Genomic DNA, 13,298 nt, shown 5'->3' on the forward strand with positions numbered 1-13,298 from the left:
AGGGATGCCTTCTGATGCCGTCAACCAGAACCTCCAGGGCCCCTCTGGTTCACTTACATAAGTTCTGAATGAGGCTGGGGCTGCGTTCACTGTCCTGGTACCCTCCCTATAATCCAGCGAGGCTAAGTTAGAACTCCTGGACCCCAGAGGCAAGCTGACAACTGAGGAAAGCAGTATTATGTCAGGAAGGTCATGCAGGGAAACTAGGCTTATTAGAAAGCAAGACCTTTGCCCTTATAGGATGAAAACACTGATGAAGGAATCCACAGCTTTAATTTTGTCTTGACATAAAGGTATTTAATCACAAAAAACACTAGACGATTAAATCATTACTACATATAAACTGCTGTTTATTAAAAAAAACAAATTATGTACAAGTGAAGAGTTGACAGCCTCACAGGGTCTGTTGGTGTTCAATAAGTTTCTCAAGGAGACGTCACACCTGTTCCCCGAGATTCAAAACCCGAAACTTGTCCAGATTGTAGAAGCAGGCCTTGACGACTCGACCTCCAAAATAACGTCCATTTAGATCCACCACGGCTGCAGAGAAAGAGGAGATTCAACGTTATACTGGATCTGTGCTATTTAAATGAATTATTATTCATTAAAACTTCTGTCCTCCTTTAACATCACATTATTGTCATGTTACAACCACAAACGTCAGTGAATTCCCTCAGGATGTTATGCAACACAATGTAGTGCAAACAGCGCATTACAAAGTGGACAGAAAATGAATTCTTTGAAATGGCAACCAGAAAAGTGTGGTGTGCATTTGTGAGGAAACCTCTTTGATAACCCTTTTCATTTTCTTCTGAGGTATTTCCCTACCAGCTCTGCACATCTAGAGAGAGAAGTTTTTGACAATTCTTCTAAATTTTCAAGCCTTGTTACATTTTCTTAGATTAAGGTCACAACTTTGACTCATGAATTCTAACTCTGGCTTTATGTTTAGGGCTGTTGTCCGATTGGAAGATGAACCTCTGCTCCAGTCTCCAGTGCTTTGTAGCCTCTTTTTTCCAGGATTATCTTGTGTTTAGCTCCATCAATTTTTGCATTAATTCTGACCAGCTATCTTGTCGCATCCCCAAAGCATGAGGCTTCCACCACCATGTGTGTATCGTGTATTAGGGAAGATGTGCAGTGTTAGATTTTCATGCCAGTCAAAAACTTTCATGTTGGTCTCATCTGACCAGACCATATTTTACATGGCCTGTGGCAAACTAACTAACTAACTAACTAACTAACTAACTAACTAACTGTCTGCCTCAGTTGGTTTTTATTTTGCACCATGCACTAGGTTGTGTGGGTCTACATAGAATCCCAATTAGATGCATTACAGTTTTTGTGGGCATGAATTAACTTGCATCACACTTCAGAGTCCTGGTATCTTAAAACACATCAGCACATCAGACTTAAATGACGAACTATTTAAAACAGTTTGTCACAAATTAACCCATTGGAAGAAATTGGCTCCATCCTGGAATAAATGTTTGTTTATCACCAAAACACACACGCTGTCCCGGAGACAAGGCAACACTCCTCTGCTAAAGGATAAATGAGACACAGAGCAGCCTTGCTGTTCTCTCAGACATTGTTAACCTTTTCGACAAAGGTCCTTGTAATATTTCCCACAGATGGGTTTGGTCCATTTTCTTGGAAAGACTCATACAGCAGCATCCCCTGGCCCAGAGCCCTCATAGCAACTGCTCCTCCTCTGCAGTGTGAAGACACTGGTCACACTATTAGACTTCCTTTGAACCAGCAGGCTGTGTTTAGCTGTAACTGTTGTCACACCCTGACTTGCTTGGAAGCAGGAAAACAGAATTTAAAAGTGCTACTGTGCATCTGCACTCATCTTCTAAGTATGATGATTTGATTTCTTCTAAGAGCTGGGATGAGTCCTAACCCCCACATATGATGCATAAGGAAGAAGAGGGCAGGAAACATGCTGAATTAGGAAAACACTTCATAGAAGGCTTCAGAATGATATGGCAGCAATTTATTGAGCGTAATGAAATAACGAGAATCTCTAAGGTGAATATAACAGGTCATAGCAGGTTCTCAGATTTTATTGTTGCTCTCACGCCTGATTTATCCAATCAAACAGCTCAAACTACTTAAAAGGAAGATATAGTATTGGGAAAACAAATCATTTTTGATAATGTTTGTGTGAGGACGTGTATGAAGCCTGGAGAAACAGCCATGTCATGTGACTCAGGGTGTTCCCATGAAATCGTCTCTCTGTAAGTTAAACTAGTCAATCTGCCAAAACGTAATCAGGTTCATACTTCTACAGACTTCTAGGGGCTCCATGCAGTCTGAAGAAGTTTATTTCCAGCTAGAAATAAGTAAATATTTTCCTATTTGCAATAGCTTGGCTGATGCTGACAAAGAGTTCAGCAGCTACAGACAAGCTGAAAATGAATCATACTCCTGGCAGATTTAGGTTTAAAAGAAACCTTTTCATTTGACCAACTTGTTTCTTCTGACTACCTTACCTTCCTACTACTCTTTCATACCCGTAAACAACCCAATTATGTGCCAACTGTTTCACTTCATCCCATGTTTTACTTGTAATTACTATCACTGTATGTTTTTGTAAGTCTATGGTAGCAATTTTACTGTTATTTTGAAAAATCCTTGTGCAGTAAGTCAGAAGGGAACCACATGATGTACTGAATGTGGGTACAAAATGCCCACTAAGCAGGTCAGGAAAAAGTGCATCATCATCTACCTAAAAAGTTAGGTCAGGTAGAAAACGACCAAAACAAGAAAAGGTAGGAAATGGCAAGAGGGCGAAATTACCAGCATCCAATCCGGATGACTGGTGGGATCAGTTTTCACCAACTTCTAGAGTTTAGCATTTAGGCCAAAAAGTTCTGTTTTGGTCTCATCTGAGCAGATGTTTGTTGTGGCTCCTCTTAAGTTTGTGGCAAACTTAAGAGACTTCTTGCTGCTTTATATCAAGAACAGATTTTTTTGCCACTCTACCATAATTGCCAGATTTGTGGCGTGCCCGACTAATAGTTGTACTGTCAACAGAATCTCCCACCTGAGCTGTGGACCTCTGCAGCTACCCCGAAGGTACTCTAGGCCCCAAGGTTTCTTCTCTGAGTAATGCTCTTTGTCTCAGCAGGTTTGCAGTTGTACCTAACACTGCTTTGAACTCCACATGTTTCTCTCTGACCTGCCTGCTGTGTTCCTTGGTTGTTCTCTACAAAGCCTCTGAGGCCACAAACAGAACAGCTGGATTTATACTCACATTAAAATACAAACGAGTTAGTTTTCACCAGTTTGTATTATATGATTATATGTATTTTAATTAAGACTGTACTGGACTCTCTGTAATTGATTGTGAATCTGACTCTACTGGTACTGATTTGACCTGTTTTTCTTGTAAAGTGTCTCCAGATGAGATTTATTATCAATTTGTTCTGCATAAAAACATGAGCTGAACTCTAAAGGACCCCTTCTAGATAAATCACACCCCATGAATTCACAACAACCGTAGTGGTTTCTCCGCCTGGCTCAAACTACTCTCCATTGTTTTCCCAGTGTGACCCATTCTTTGAGAGCGTGTCCCGCTTTCTCAGAGGTGTGATGTAAGCGTGGTTCTGCCGGTTCCGCAGGGAGGCGGCTGGGTTGCTGGGCCGCATGTGATATAACACCGCAGGGAGCTGAGACTCACCTTGATTCGGATCTGGGCCAACTCATTTAGAATGGGACACACTTTCACCCGCATTATTAGAGCGGTTACACAATGGCAAAAAGAAAGGGAGGCGATTACGTAAAGTTCATCTCCTGTTAGGGAATGAAAAGAAAAAGCAATACCGTTGTGACAACAGGTAAATACTGACCTTTGATGGCGGACTCGACCCGCTCAAACTCTAGGAATATCCTGACGGCTTCATCATCAGGCACTACAGCGATCTGCGAAGCAAAATATCTTTGTTTATTGCCTTTTTCCATCATTTTGGTTTAATTCTGTCGAGCCTTATTATCCGCACCTCAAAAATGACACATTTAACCACTTTGCCGTATTTCTCGCACTCTTCTTTCGTCTCCCCCTCCAAGTCTTCGTCCACTTCTCCTCGGCCCACCATGTTCTGCAAAACAACCAGGAATTTGGGATTTTAAGTTTCTGCTTGGTTTCTTAACAAATCTGCCTTTTACTTTCTGAAATACGTAGTGGAAAAAAATGATACAGGGTGACACACACATACCCTCAGCAGAACCACTTTGGTCGGGTTTTTCAGGATCTCTGTCAGCGGATTGGCCTCCGACTTCTTGGAAGAGTCCGCTGATTGGCCGGAAATACATAACAACATTTACAGGCCGATAGAGATATTTACTCAAGACATGTGGGTAGATTTAACTATTCAGCCAATGTTCAGCGACGTTAGGTGAACTTTTCTGCCATCATGTTGGCTGGAATAACTGGGCTGATTTTATTGTCTCGCAGCACGACAGAGAAAAGATCCTTAATGGGTCGGTCTGTTATGTCACTGTTGGTATTCCAGGAAAAGTGTGAAAGCAGGAAACAGATGGATGTCTGACTAAAACATTCAACAGCAGAAAACAAACAGAGCCAGAGATTGGATCTATCAACAGAAACGTTTCAAGGCAAAAGTTCATGCAGAAAATTCTGGATAAGGTTTGTCCAGTTTCAGGTTACCTAGAGGTCTTTTATTGCTTTACATAATAATAGCTCCAGGAATACTTACATAAAATGGAAACTGATATAATCTTTCTCTTATCAATAAATGCATCATAACCAAGAGGGACCATCTAACCACAACACTCTTCCATGTGGGAGTTGTTACTGAAGGAAGAGGCCTTAAAGGCAGCTGTTTTCACCAACAGCAGGGTGTTTATAAATGACGTCAGAGGGAAAAGCAAAGCTATTAGAAACCAAACCGTATTTTCTCCAAAGGTATGTTTGCTTGTATTCAAGACGCCACAAGAGAGTTTCTGTTGGTTTGTTTCTGAGTTCGTTGAGCTGCACACCAGAGGATGTCAGTCTGCGCTCATCTTGGGGTCAATTCCTGCTCACGGTGTCGGCTGAACTCACACCAGACACCGATCCTATCACAGCAAAGTGATACGACTGTGATTGGATATAATGGGCATCTCTGTTTCAACTCCTTGTTGATTATGATTTTTGGACAACAAAGACTGAACTAAAAGTCAGTTGTTTTGTACAATCTTATTGTTTAGCAGAAGAGTGAACTGCATCTACTCTGACACGCTTATTTATAGGGCGAGAAGAGAAGATTTTACAAAGAATGATGGGAGTTGTGTTTTACCTTTCTTTTTTTGGCACCATGCAAACCAACTTATAAAAAAGGAGGTACCGATCCAGCAGATAGTCGCATTTGAGGTTTAACAGCTAAACTTTAGCTTGGAGCTAATATGTTGTTCTTAAGAGATTGCTTGAAGTCCTGACTGATTTCAGATCAGAAGAGAATATTTCTAACACCCAACTCTTCTTCATTCTGTACCCCCGTGGATGAAGTTTATGTAAGTACACGTTCAGATGAGAATACAGGAATAACTTTGCATCCAGCCACATATGACATCAGCTGACCAACATGAAACCCAAGACCCAATCAGCATGTAGAGCTGCTTTTAAACCTATTAAACTGGAATGAATAACTGAAGGTTGTGTTGTAGTTGTTGCTCTTAAAACTTTGATATGGCTTCATATTGGAAACTGTTTAAGACAACATAGCAACATTCTGGGTGTGCACTCCATTTTTATAGGGAAAAACCCTCAGTAGCTGTGATGCAGGAGGCGCCAACTCTTTATCAGCACGGCCCCTTAACACCAACTCCTCTCACACGTAGGCATACTAATGTGCTTTTTATTTGATGAGTTCCTAGCATCTTGTCAGAGCTGAGACCTTATGCTTATGAAAAGCTCACACACAGCTGGTGCTGACTGCTAGTGCCTCAGAACATTTGCCTGCGACTTGACAATTTGGTGTAAAATGATTTGAATAAGATGAAAAACACTTGTAGCGCAGAGAGGAAGTGCAAAAATTAACATGCCATACAGGCTGGAGCTGTCAGTGTGTGGTTAGCAAACTGAAAAGATGAAAAATAAGACAAAATGAGTAAAAGCAACTGCAGTTCGATAGATGTTAGAAAACATGCATCCCTACAACAGATCTTCTGCATTTAAATCAGTCATGCCTTAATACTTAACTCCAAGGTTTGCAAAAGAACATAAAAATCACTGTTTTTGAAGTAGAACTGGGAGAGCTAACAAACATGCAGACTCACACTAAACACAATAATGGACACATTCTGCACACAAGAGGAAGAAAATGGGAGTGAAGGCCAACCTGCAGAGCCTCCGCTTGAAGTATCAGCTGCCCCTGACTGGCTCGACCCTGCTGCTCAATCGCACCAACACACACAGACACACACACACACACACACACAATATAAAACATGCACACAGAGTCACTGTAAAACATTCACCTGATGCAGAAATAACAGTCTTACTCACTGTAGCAGCTAAAATGTGCAAGAAGAATGAAGACTTTTAATATCAAAAAGCAGATGGGAGAAGGCAGAGACAAGCTTGGGAAAAATGAGCAAAACTAAGCTGTTCATGCGGCCGACAGATAAAAATGACTTGAAGCATGACAATGTGAAAAGTGTAAAGATGTAAAAGAGTAACTTTAACAGAAAAAAAAAAGCATACGTTTTTCTGCAGCATCCCCAATGATGATCTTCCCACCCCTCTTGCTGGTCTTCTCCACAGACAGCGCCGTGCTCAGGCCTTGCTCGTGCTTACCGAGCCCCTGGCCTTCTTTGAAGCCGTATTTCTGCATAATCTTATGGGCCACCGTACCCCTGTTGGAAGAACGTTCATCATGAAGTGGCTTCTTTTTCCACCAAAAACAAAACGACAGAAAGCCTAAGGGAAATGCCTGGAAGACTCACCCCATGTTGGCTAGGAATGAGCTGGTTGGCCCTGGCGGCGAACGTGGACGGTCTGAGTCCTCATAAATCGGAGGAGGGATGGCGGCCTTTGCTCCTCTGGCAGGACGACCTTCATCTTCGTAGGAGTGTGAAGAGGAGCCTAAAGAGCCTAAAAGAAAAAAACAAGACAATAACTGCTGGTGGAAATAGGAACTGGACAAGGATTACAGGAACAATACTGCCCTCTGCTGGAATATTAGATTCATTTAATTCAAACCGCTTTAATGTCCAAGTCTCTTTCCCACAGTTTAAATTATTTACTATCAAGATTTATATTCTCATGCATTTATTTGCTGCATCAAACTCTTCACTTTCTACAGCAGTAAAATAATGCAGTGCCTTGCTAAATATTCATCCCCTATTAACTTTGATTAATTATGTTACTTTTAGGATTCCTGCACATTTTTCTAGTAAAGATCTCCAGAATAAGCTTCACAAATCAAATTAGAGGCATCTATTTCTACAGTGGTCAAACTTTGTATATGGTACCTGCAAAAACCAGAGACAGGATGGATGTTTGGATGGATGGATAAAAAAGACCGGACACAAGAAAAGAAACAGCTTAAGAAAAGAAGAATATAAGGAATGAAGGAGACAATGGGGGCAAGAAATAAGAAAAGGCACAAGGAAAAAAAGAAAAAGCAGAATGAAGGAAACAGGGAAGGAAGCAAAGGAAGAAAGGAAAGAACATTTAGAGAAAATGGATAGGACATAAAGAGTGGAAATACAAAGATTTTTTTCCATACTCTTGTTTTCTTTTGCCATACTAATGCATACCAGGAAAATACTGAAACGTCATACTTTTCCAGACTGCAGAGGAACCCTGAACTTTACAATCACAAACTTCAGTGTATTGTATTGGAATTGTATGGCATAGGCCAACACAGAGTAACCTGTTATTTGTGAAGTGGAAGGAAACTTTTAAACATCTTTAAAATAAGATCCTGAAAGTCAACAGCTGCTAAAACCCATTTTCACCACAACTGCAGGTTTTTAGTGTGTGTGTGTTTTTTTAACAGTGCATCGTTCTCCGTTTGCTTCACAATTACACTTTGTGTTGGTCCACAACCAGAGTAAACGCCAATGAAATAAATTACAGTTTGGGAAACGTTCAAGGGGTATAAATAATTTTGCAAGGCACTGTACTCCTTTAGTTAATAGTCCACCTGATGGGTCGTCATCACATTTACCATCTCTGTCCACAAGTGATGAAGGAGGGGCAATAGCTGCTCCGCCCATACCTGGAAACCAAGGAAAGAACCAAAAAGTTAGTTTTTGTTCTCACCTAATAAAAATTTTAAAAAAAACATCAACCGTGCCGTTTTGTCATACTTATTAAACATTAAGTGAACCAGTCACTCCAAGACAGTCATTATTAAACAGTGGCTTAAAGGTTCAGCGTCTAGGTTGTAGTGACATCTAGTGGCTCGTATGTAAACTTAGCCTGAAAACAAAGAAGATTTATAGGGGTGCATCTGAATGAATTTGGTTGCACAAAGTGATATATTTGACGCATTGATCCTGTTGGTTTACATAATTATGTCTTACAGCTAATGAAAACCCAAATATTAGCTTCTCAGAAAGTTTAAATATTACATTACAACAAAAAATAGCCAGTTTGCCGGCCAATCAAGAACAGGAACACCATGGTCATTGAACAAGCCTGTGGTACCTCTGGCAGTGTAAGGCGGCACCAAGTCCTGCTGGAAAATAAAATCAGCGTCTCCATACAGCTTGTCAGCAGAAGAAAGCATGAAGTGCTCTATAATGTCCTGGTTGCATTGACAGGGGACTTCAGAAAACACCGACACCAGCAGATGACATGGCACCCCAAACCATCACTGACTGGGGAAACTTCCCACTGGACTTCAAGCAATGTGGGCTGTGCTTCTTCCACTCTCCCTCCAGACTCTGGGACCTTGATTTCCAAATTAAATGCAAAATGTACTTTGATCTGAATAAGCAAGAGTCCAGTTCTTTTCTCCTTTAACGCTTCTGGTGGGTGTTGTTCAGGAGTGGCTAACACACACAAGAAATGTGACATTTGTAGCCCATGTCATGCATACATCTGTGTGTAGTGGTTCTTGAAGCTTTAACTCCAGCTGTAGTCCACACCTTGTTAATCTCCCCCAAACTCTATTATGGACTTCGCTTCACAATTATCTCCAGAATGCAGATTTCTCTGCTGCATGTCCATATTTTTCTATTAAATGTTTTCCTTCCACTCAATTTCTATAAAAAAAATTGCATATCACACAGCTTCTTCATCAAGGACCTTTACTGGCTTACCCTCTCTGTGGATGTCAGTGACTGTCTGAAGAACAAGCCATTAGTCAGCCCCATGATTGTATAGACAATCACATGAGCAAACCATTACATTTCTAAAATTAAAATGCATTTTAATTGTCCCTTATAATATTTTCATTTGGAGAAACCACACTTTGGGTTTCCATTAGCTGTAAACCATAACGATAAACATTTACAAAAATAAATGCTTGTAATATATATGCTTCTTTGTGTAATGAAAATGTATGACTTTCACATTCTGAATTAAATAAGTGAAATAAACCATTTTTTCTATAATACTAAATTTATTGAGATGCAGCTGTTAACACAAAAGGTCCTCTCTAAAGCCAGTGCTTTATTTTTTAATAAGCTACATATCCTCATGGTGATATACTCACTTCTTTTCCTCCATTCTTTCTCATACTCCTCCTCCTCATCTGAGTCTTCCTCTGTTGCTGGAAAACGAGAGAAACCACTTGGAGCGCCACCTTCATGTCTCTCTTTCCTCCTCCTAAAACACACCAGCTTTAGGATTTTGTCACATTCATGTTGTTCTTTAATGACTCTGGTTTAGCTGCATAAGTCTAACGGGTACCACTGGAATACCTAAGTGAAAAAATTTATTCAGCAAATCTTTTTTACTTTTTCGAGTGTGTGAAGTTAAAATAAAGAAAACATTTTTACTTTTCTCTCTCTTCGATCTCCTTCTGCCGCTCCTGCTCCCTCTTACGCTGCTGTTCCTCTCTGTGACGCTTCACCACCTTCTCATAGTCGTTGGGGAACATCGGGTCGTACTCGTCTGCCAGCGGGATCAGCACGTCCCCGGAGGAGAAACCGCTAGGAACCGCATCCTGAAGGAGGCCCAACATCATGAAACACCGATAAGGTGTGAATGTTTGCAGGACCGGATACAATCCAATCGAATCAAATAAAAATGAATCTAGTCAGTCTCCTGAAAAAAAGAGATTCGAGATGACTGTAGTGGTGAGTGAGGCTGACCTTGAGTCCAACAGCAATATGTGGAGGAGTGTCTGTGTTCAGTCGGTCATCACTAGAACCTCCTCTCTTCAGATCAATAACAGGCGCTAAAACGGTGGTCTGCTTCACCCGCTGAGTCTAGAAAACCCACAGAGAGAACCACAGGAAGACAGAGTTCACCTGATGATACGTTTTTGTTTCTTGGTAATTAGACCATTACTTAGACTTTCATAGGTATAACTATTTTTAATAAGGTATTATACACTCACAGGCCACTTTATTAGGTACACCTGTCCAACTGCTCGTTAATGCAACTTTCTAATCAGCCAATCACATGGCAGCAACTCAATGCATTTAGGCATGTAGACATGGTCAAGATGATCTGCTGCAGTTCAAACTGAGCATCAGAACGGGGAAGAAAGGTAATTTAAGTGACTTTGAACGTGGCATGGTTGTTGGTGCCAGACGGGCTGGTCTGAGTATTTCAGAAACTGCTGATCCACTCGGATTTTCACGCACTACCATCTCTAGTTTACAGAGAATGGTCCGAAAAAGAGAAAATATCCAGTGAGCGGCAGTTCTGTGGGCATAAATGCCTTGTTGATGCCAGAGGTCAGAGGAGAATAGCCAGGCTGGTTTGAGCTGATAGAAAGGCAACAATAACTCAAATAACCACTCGTTACGACCAAGGCATGCAAAAGAGCATCTCTGAACGCACAACACATCGAACCTTGAGGCAGATGGGCTACAGCAGCAGATGACCACACCGGGTCCCACTCCTGTCAGCTAAGAACAGGAAACTGAGGCTACAAGGCTCACCAAAATTGGACAATAGAAGATTGGAAAAACGTTGCCTGGTCTGATGAGTCTCGATTTCTGCTGCGACATTTGGATGGTAGGGTCAGAATTTGGTGTCAACATCATGAAAGCATGGATCCATCCTGCCTTGTATCAACGGTTCAGGCTGGTGGTGGTGGTGTAATGGTGTGGGGGATATTTTCTTGGCACACTTTGGGCCCCTTAATACCAACTGAGCATCATGTCAACGCCACAGCCTACTTGAGTATTGTTGCTGACCATGTCCATCCCTTTATGACCACAGTGGACCCATCTTCTGATGGTTACTTCCAGCAGGATAACGCGCCATGTCATAAAGCACAAATCATCTCAGACTGGTTTCCTGAACATGACAATGAGTTCACTGGACTCAAATAGTCTCCACAGTCACCAGATCTCAATCCAATAGAGCACCTTTGGGATGTGGTGGAACGGGAGATTCTCATCATGGATGCAGCCGACAAATCTGCAGCATCTGTGTGATGCTGTCATGTCAATATGGACCAAACTCTCTGAGAAATGTTTCCAGAACCTTGTTGAATCTATGCCACCAAGGATTAAGGCAGTTCTGAAGGCAAAAGAGGGTCCAACCCGGTACTAGCAATGTGTACCTAATAAAGTGGCCGGTGAGTGTATAGGTTAATGTTATACATAGAATTTATAAGTTTGTATCTGTTAATTTTTTCCAAATGAAGCACAAAACACAATTTCTGATGACTACTGCAATCTTAGAATTATTCGACTAAGAGTACAGCTATGACCGGCTGGAAAGTAGATTAAAACACCAGCAGCTGTCAGCGTTCCTTAGGAATCTTAGCCCACTCCTCATATTCTTGGGTTTTTGTGCTACAACCGCCTTTTTCAAATTTCAAGATATTTAATAAAGTTTAAATCAGACAACTATGATGGAGAATCTAGTACCTTCCAGTACTTCTTCTGACACCAAGACCAGGTGGACTTTGAGACATGCTTAAGATAATTGTCCTGTTTGAAGGTCCAATGAGGCCCATCAATCAGCTTCCTCACATACAGCAAGACATTTCTGACACTTGATCTATTCAATCCTGCCCTCCACACTCTGCTTCTTTGACACTGGAAATCTTCAAAGCAGTCCCAGAGGCCTTTCAGCCAACGCCATGCTTCAGTGTGTGCTTCATTGTTCCTTCACAAGGCTGATCCATAGGGCTGGAAAGTTCTAGTTTTGACTCATTAGTCCTGAAAAGGACCCAAAGACATGATTTATTTATAAAGTTGTGAGCAAATTCAAACCTCAGTGGCTGCCACCACGTCTCACTGCTGGTCTTTTTGCAGCAAGTTGAAGGTTTCTGACCGTCTGTCTTATCAGGAATCTGGTGGCAAACGTTGATAGCTTCCTTGTGAACTTTGCTTTCAGCTTGAAATACAGGGACATTCAGGGCCTTTTATATATTTGTGTCTACTTTTCTTTGCTTTCTGAAGGTTTTGAACAAGCATCCAAAATATATCTCAAAACATACATGCTGGGAAATGCTTTCACCTTTCCTCCTCATGAATAAAACATCCGATCTGTTACCAATTTCTGCTCTTCACCATTATTAGTGGTGTACCTTAGCCTGAGTCAGGGCCGCCTTCTTCACTTTCAGCTGAGACTGGAGCAGCTTGAAGTTCTTGGACCAGCCTTCGGTCTTGGTGTCACTAGCACCGACACCGAGATCATCGTACAGCGACATGCTGCCGACCAGAGATGCTGTCTCCTGCAAACACACACAACCCGACAGAAATGAGCTTTAATTCGGGTTCAGGAGCTTCAGTCTGCTGTTGGGTGCTTAGTTAGAGGCTGAGGCTTTAACCAAGGTAGCATGAATATAGCAAAGCTACCTCACATCCTAATCTGTAGCAGTTTATTTTGTATCATATGTTTAAAGCTCTGCAGAAAGCAAAGCTGACTGAATGATCGTTATAGTTAGCTACCATAAGCTAAAGCTAACATCGCTACTGGCCGTTCCTCTCCTAAAGAGAATACGGTCAAATATACGATTTCAATTATTATCATTTATTTTAAAAGTTTTAATACTAAAACAATACGGACACATAAAACATGTTTAATAGATTTTAGCAGCACATTTGCTTTACCTCCTCCGCTCGCAGTAGCTTTCCCGATGAAAGCAGCGGAAGAAAAACAAGGGAGGAGACAAAAATATTATTTACCGCCACCTTCCGACGGG

At 41.4% G+C, this 13,298-nt stretch overlaps 1 protein-coding gene across 3 annotated transcripts; it reads right to left on the reverse strand.

Annotated features, from left to right (window-relative positions):
- Nucleotides 1-326: 326 nt before the first annotated feature.
- rbm17 (RNA binding motif protein 17) lies at nucleotides 327-13,298 on the reverse strand. 3 transcript variants are annotated; one of them, XM_047389665.1, is made up of 13 exons: nucleotides 13,207-13,298; nucleotides 12,681-12,827; nucleotides 10,279-10,395; nucleotides 9,964-10,130; nucleotides 9,678-9,790; nucleotides 8,184-8,234; nucleotides 6,955-7,102; nucleotides 6,713-6,864; nucleotides 6,348-6,398; nucleotides 4,224-4,300; nucleotides 4,008-4,106; nucleotides 3,858-3,930; nucleotides 327-540 (listed from the first exon to the last, which is right to left on the reverse strand). In XM_047389665.1, the coding sequence occupies exons 2-13, from the start codon at nucleotides 12,801-12,803 to the stop codon at nucleotides 437-439; spliced, it is 1,275 nt and encodes a 424-aa protein (XP_047245621.1). In that variant the 5' UTR covers nucleotides 12,804-12,827; nucleotides 13,207-13,298; the 3' UTR covers nucleotides 327-436. The 3 variants fall into 3 exon arrangements, with proteins under 3 accessions (XP_047245621.1, XP_047245620.1, XP_047245622.1); XM_047389664.1 differs by having other exon boundaries at nucleotides 8,160-8,234; XM_047389666.1 differs by lacking the exon at nucleotides 6,348-6,398 and having other exon boundaries at nucleotides 8,160-8,234.

The sequence above is a fragment of the Girardinichthys multiradiatus genome, chromosome 17 (assembly GCF_021462225.1).
Source record: "Girardinichthys multiradiatus isolate DD_20200921_A chromosome 17, DD_fGirMul_XY1, whole genome shotgun sequence".
Taxonomy (NCBI): Eukaryota; Metazoa; Chordata; class Actinopteri; order Cyprinodontiformes; family Goodeidae; genus Girardinichthys; species Girardinichthys multiradiatus.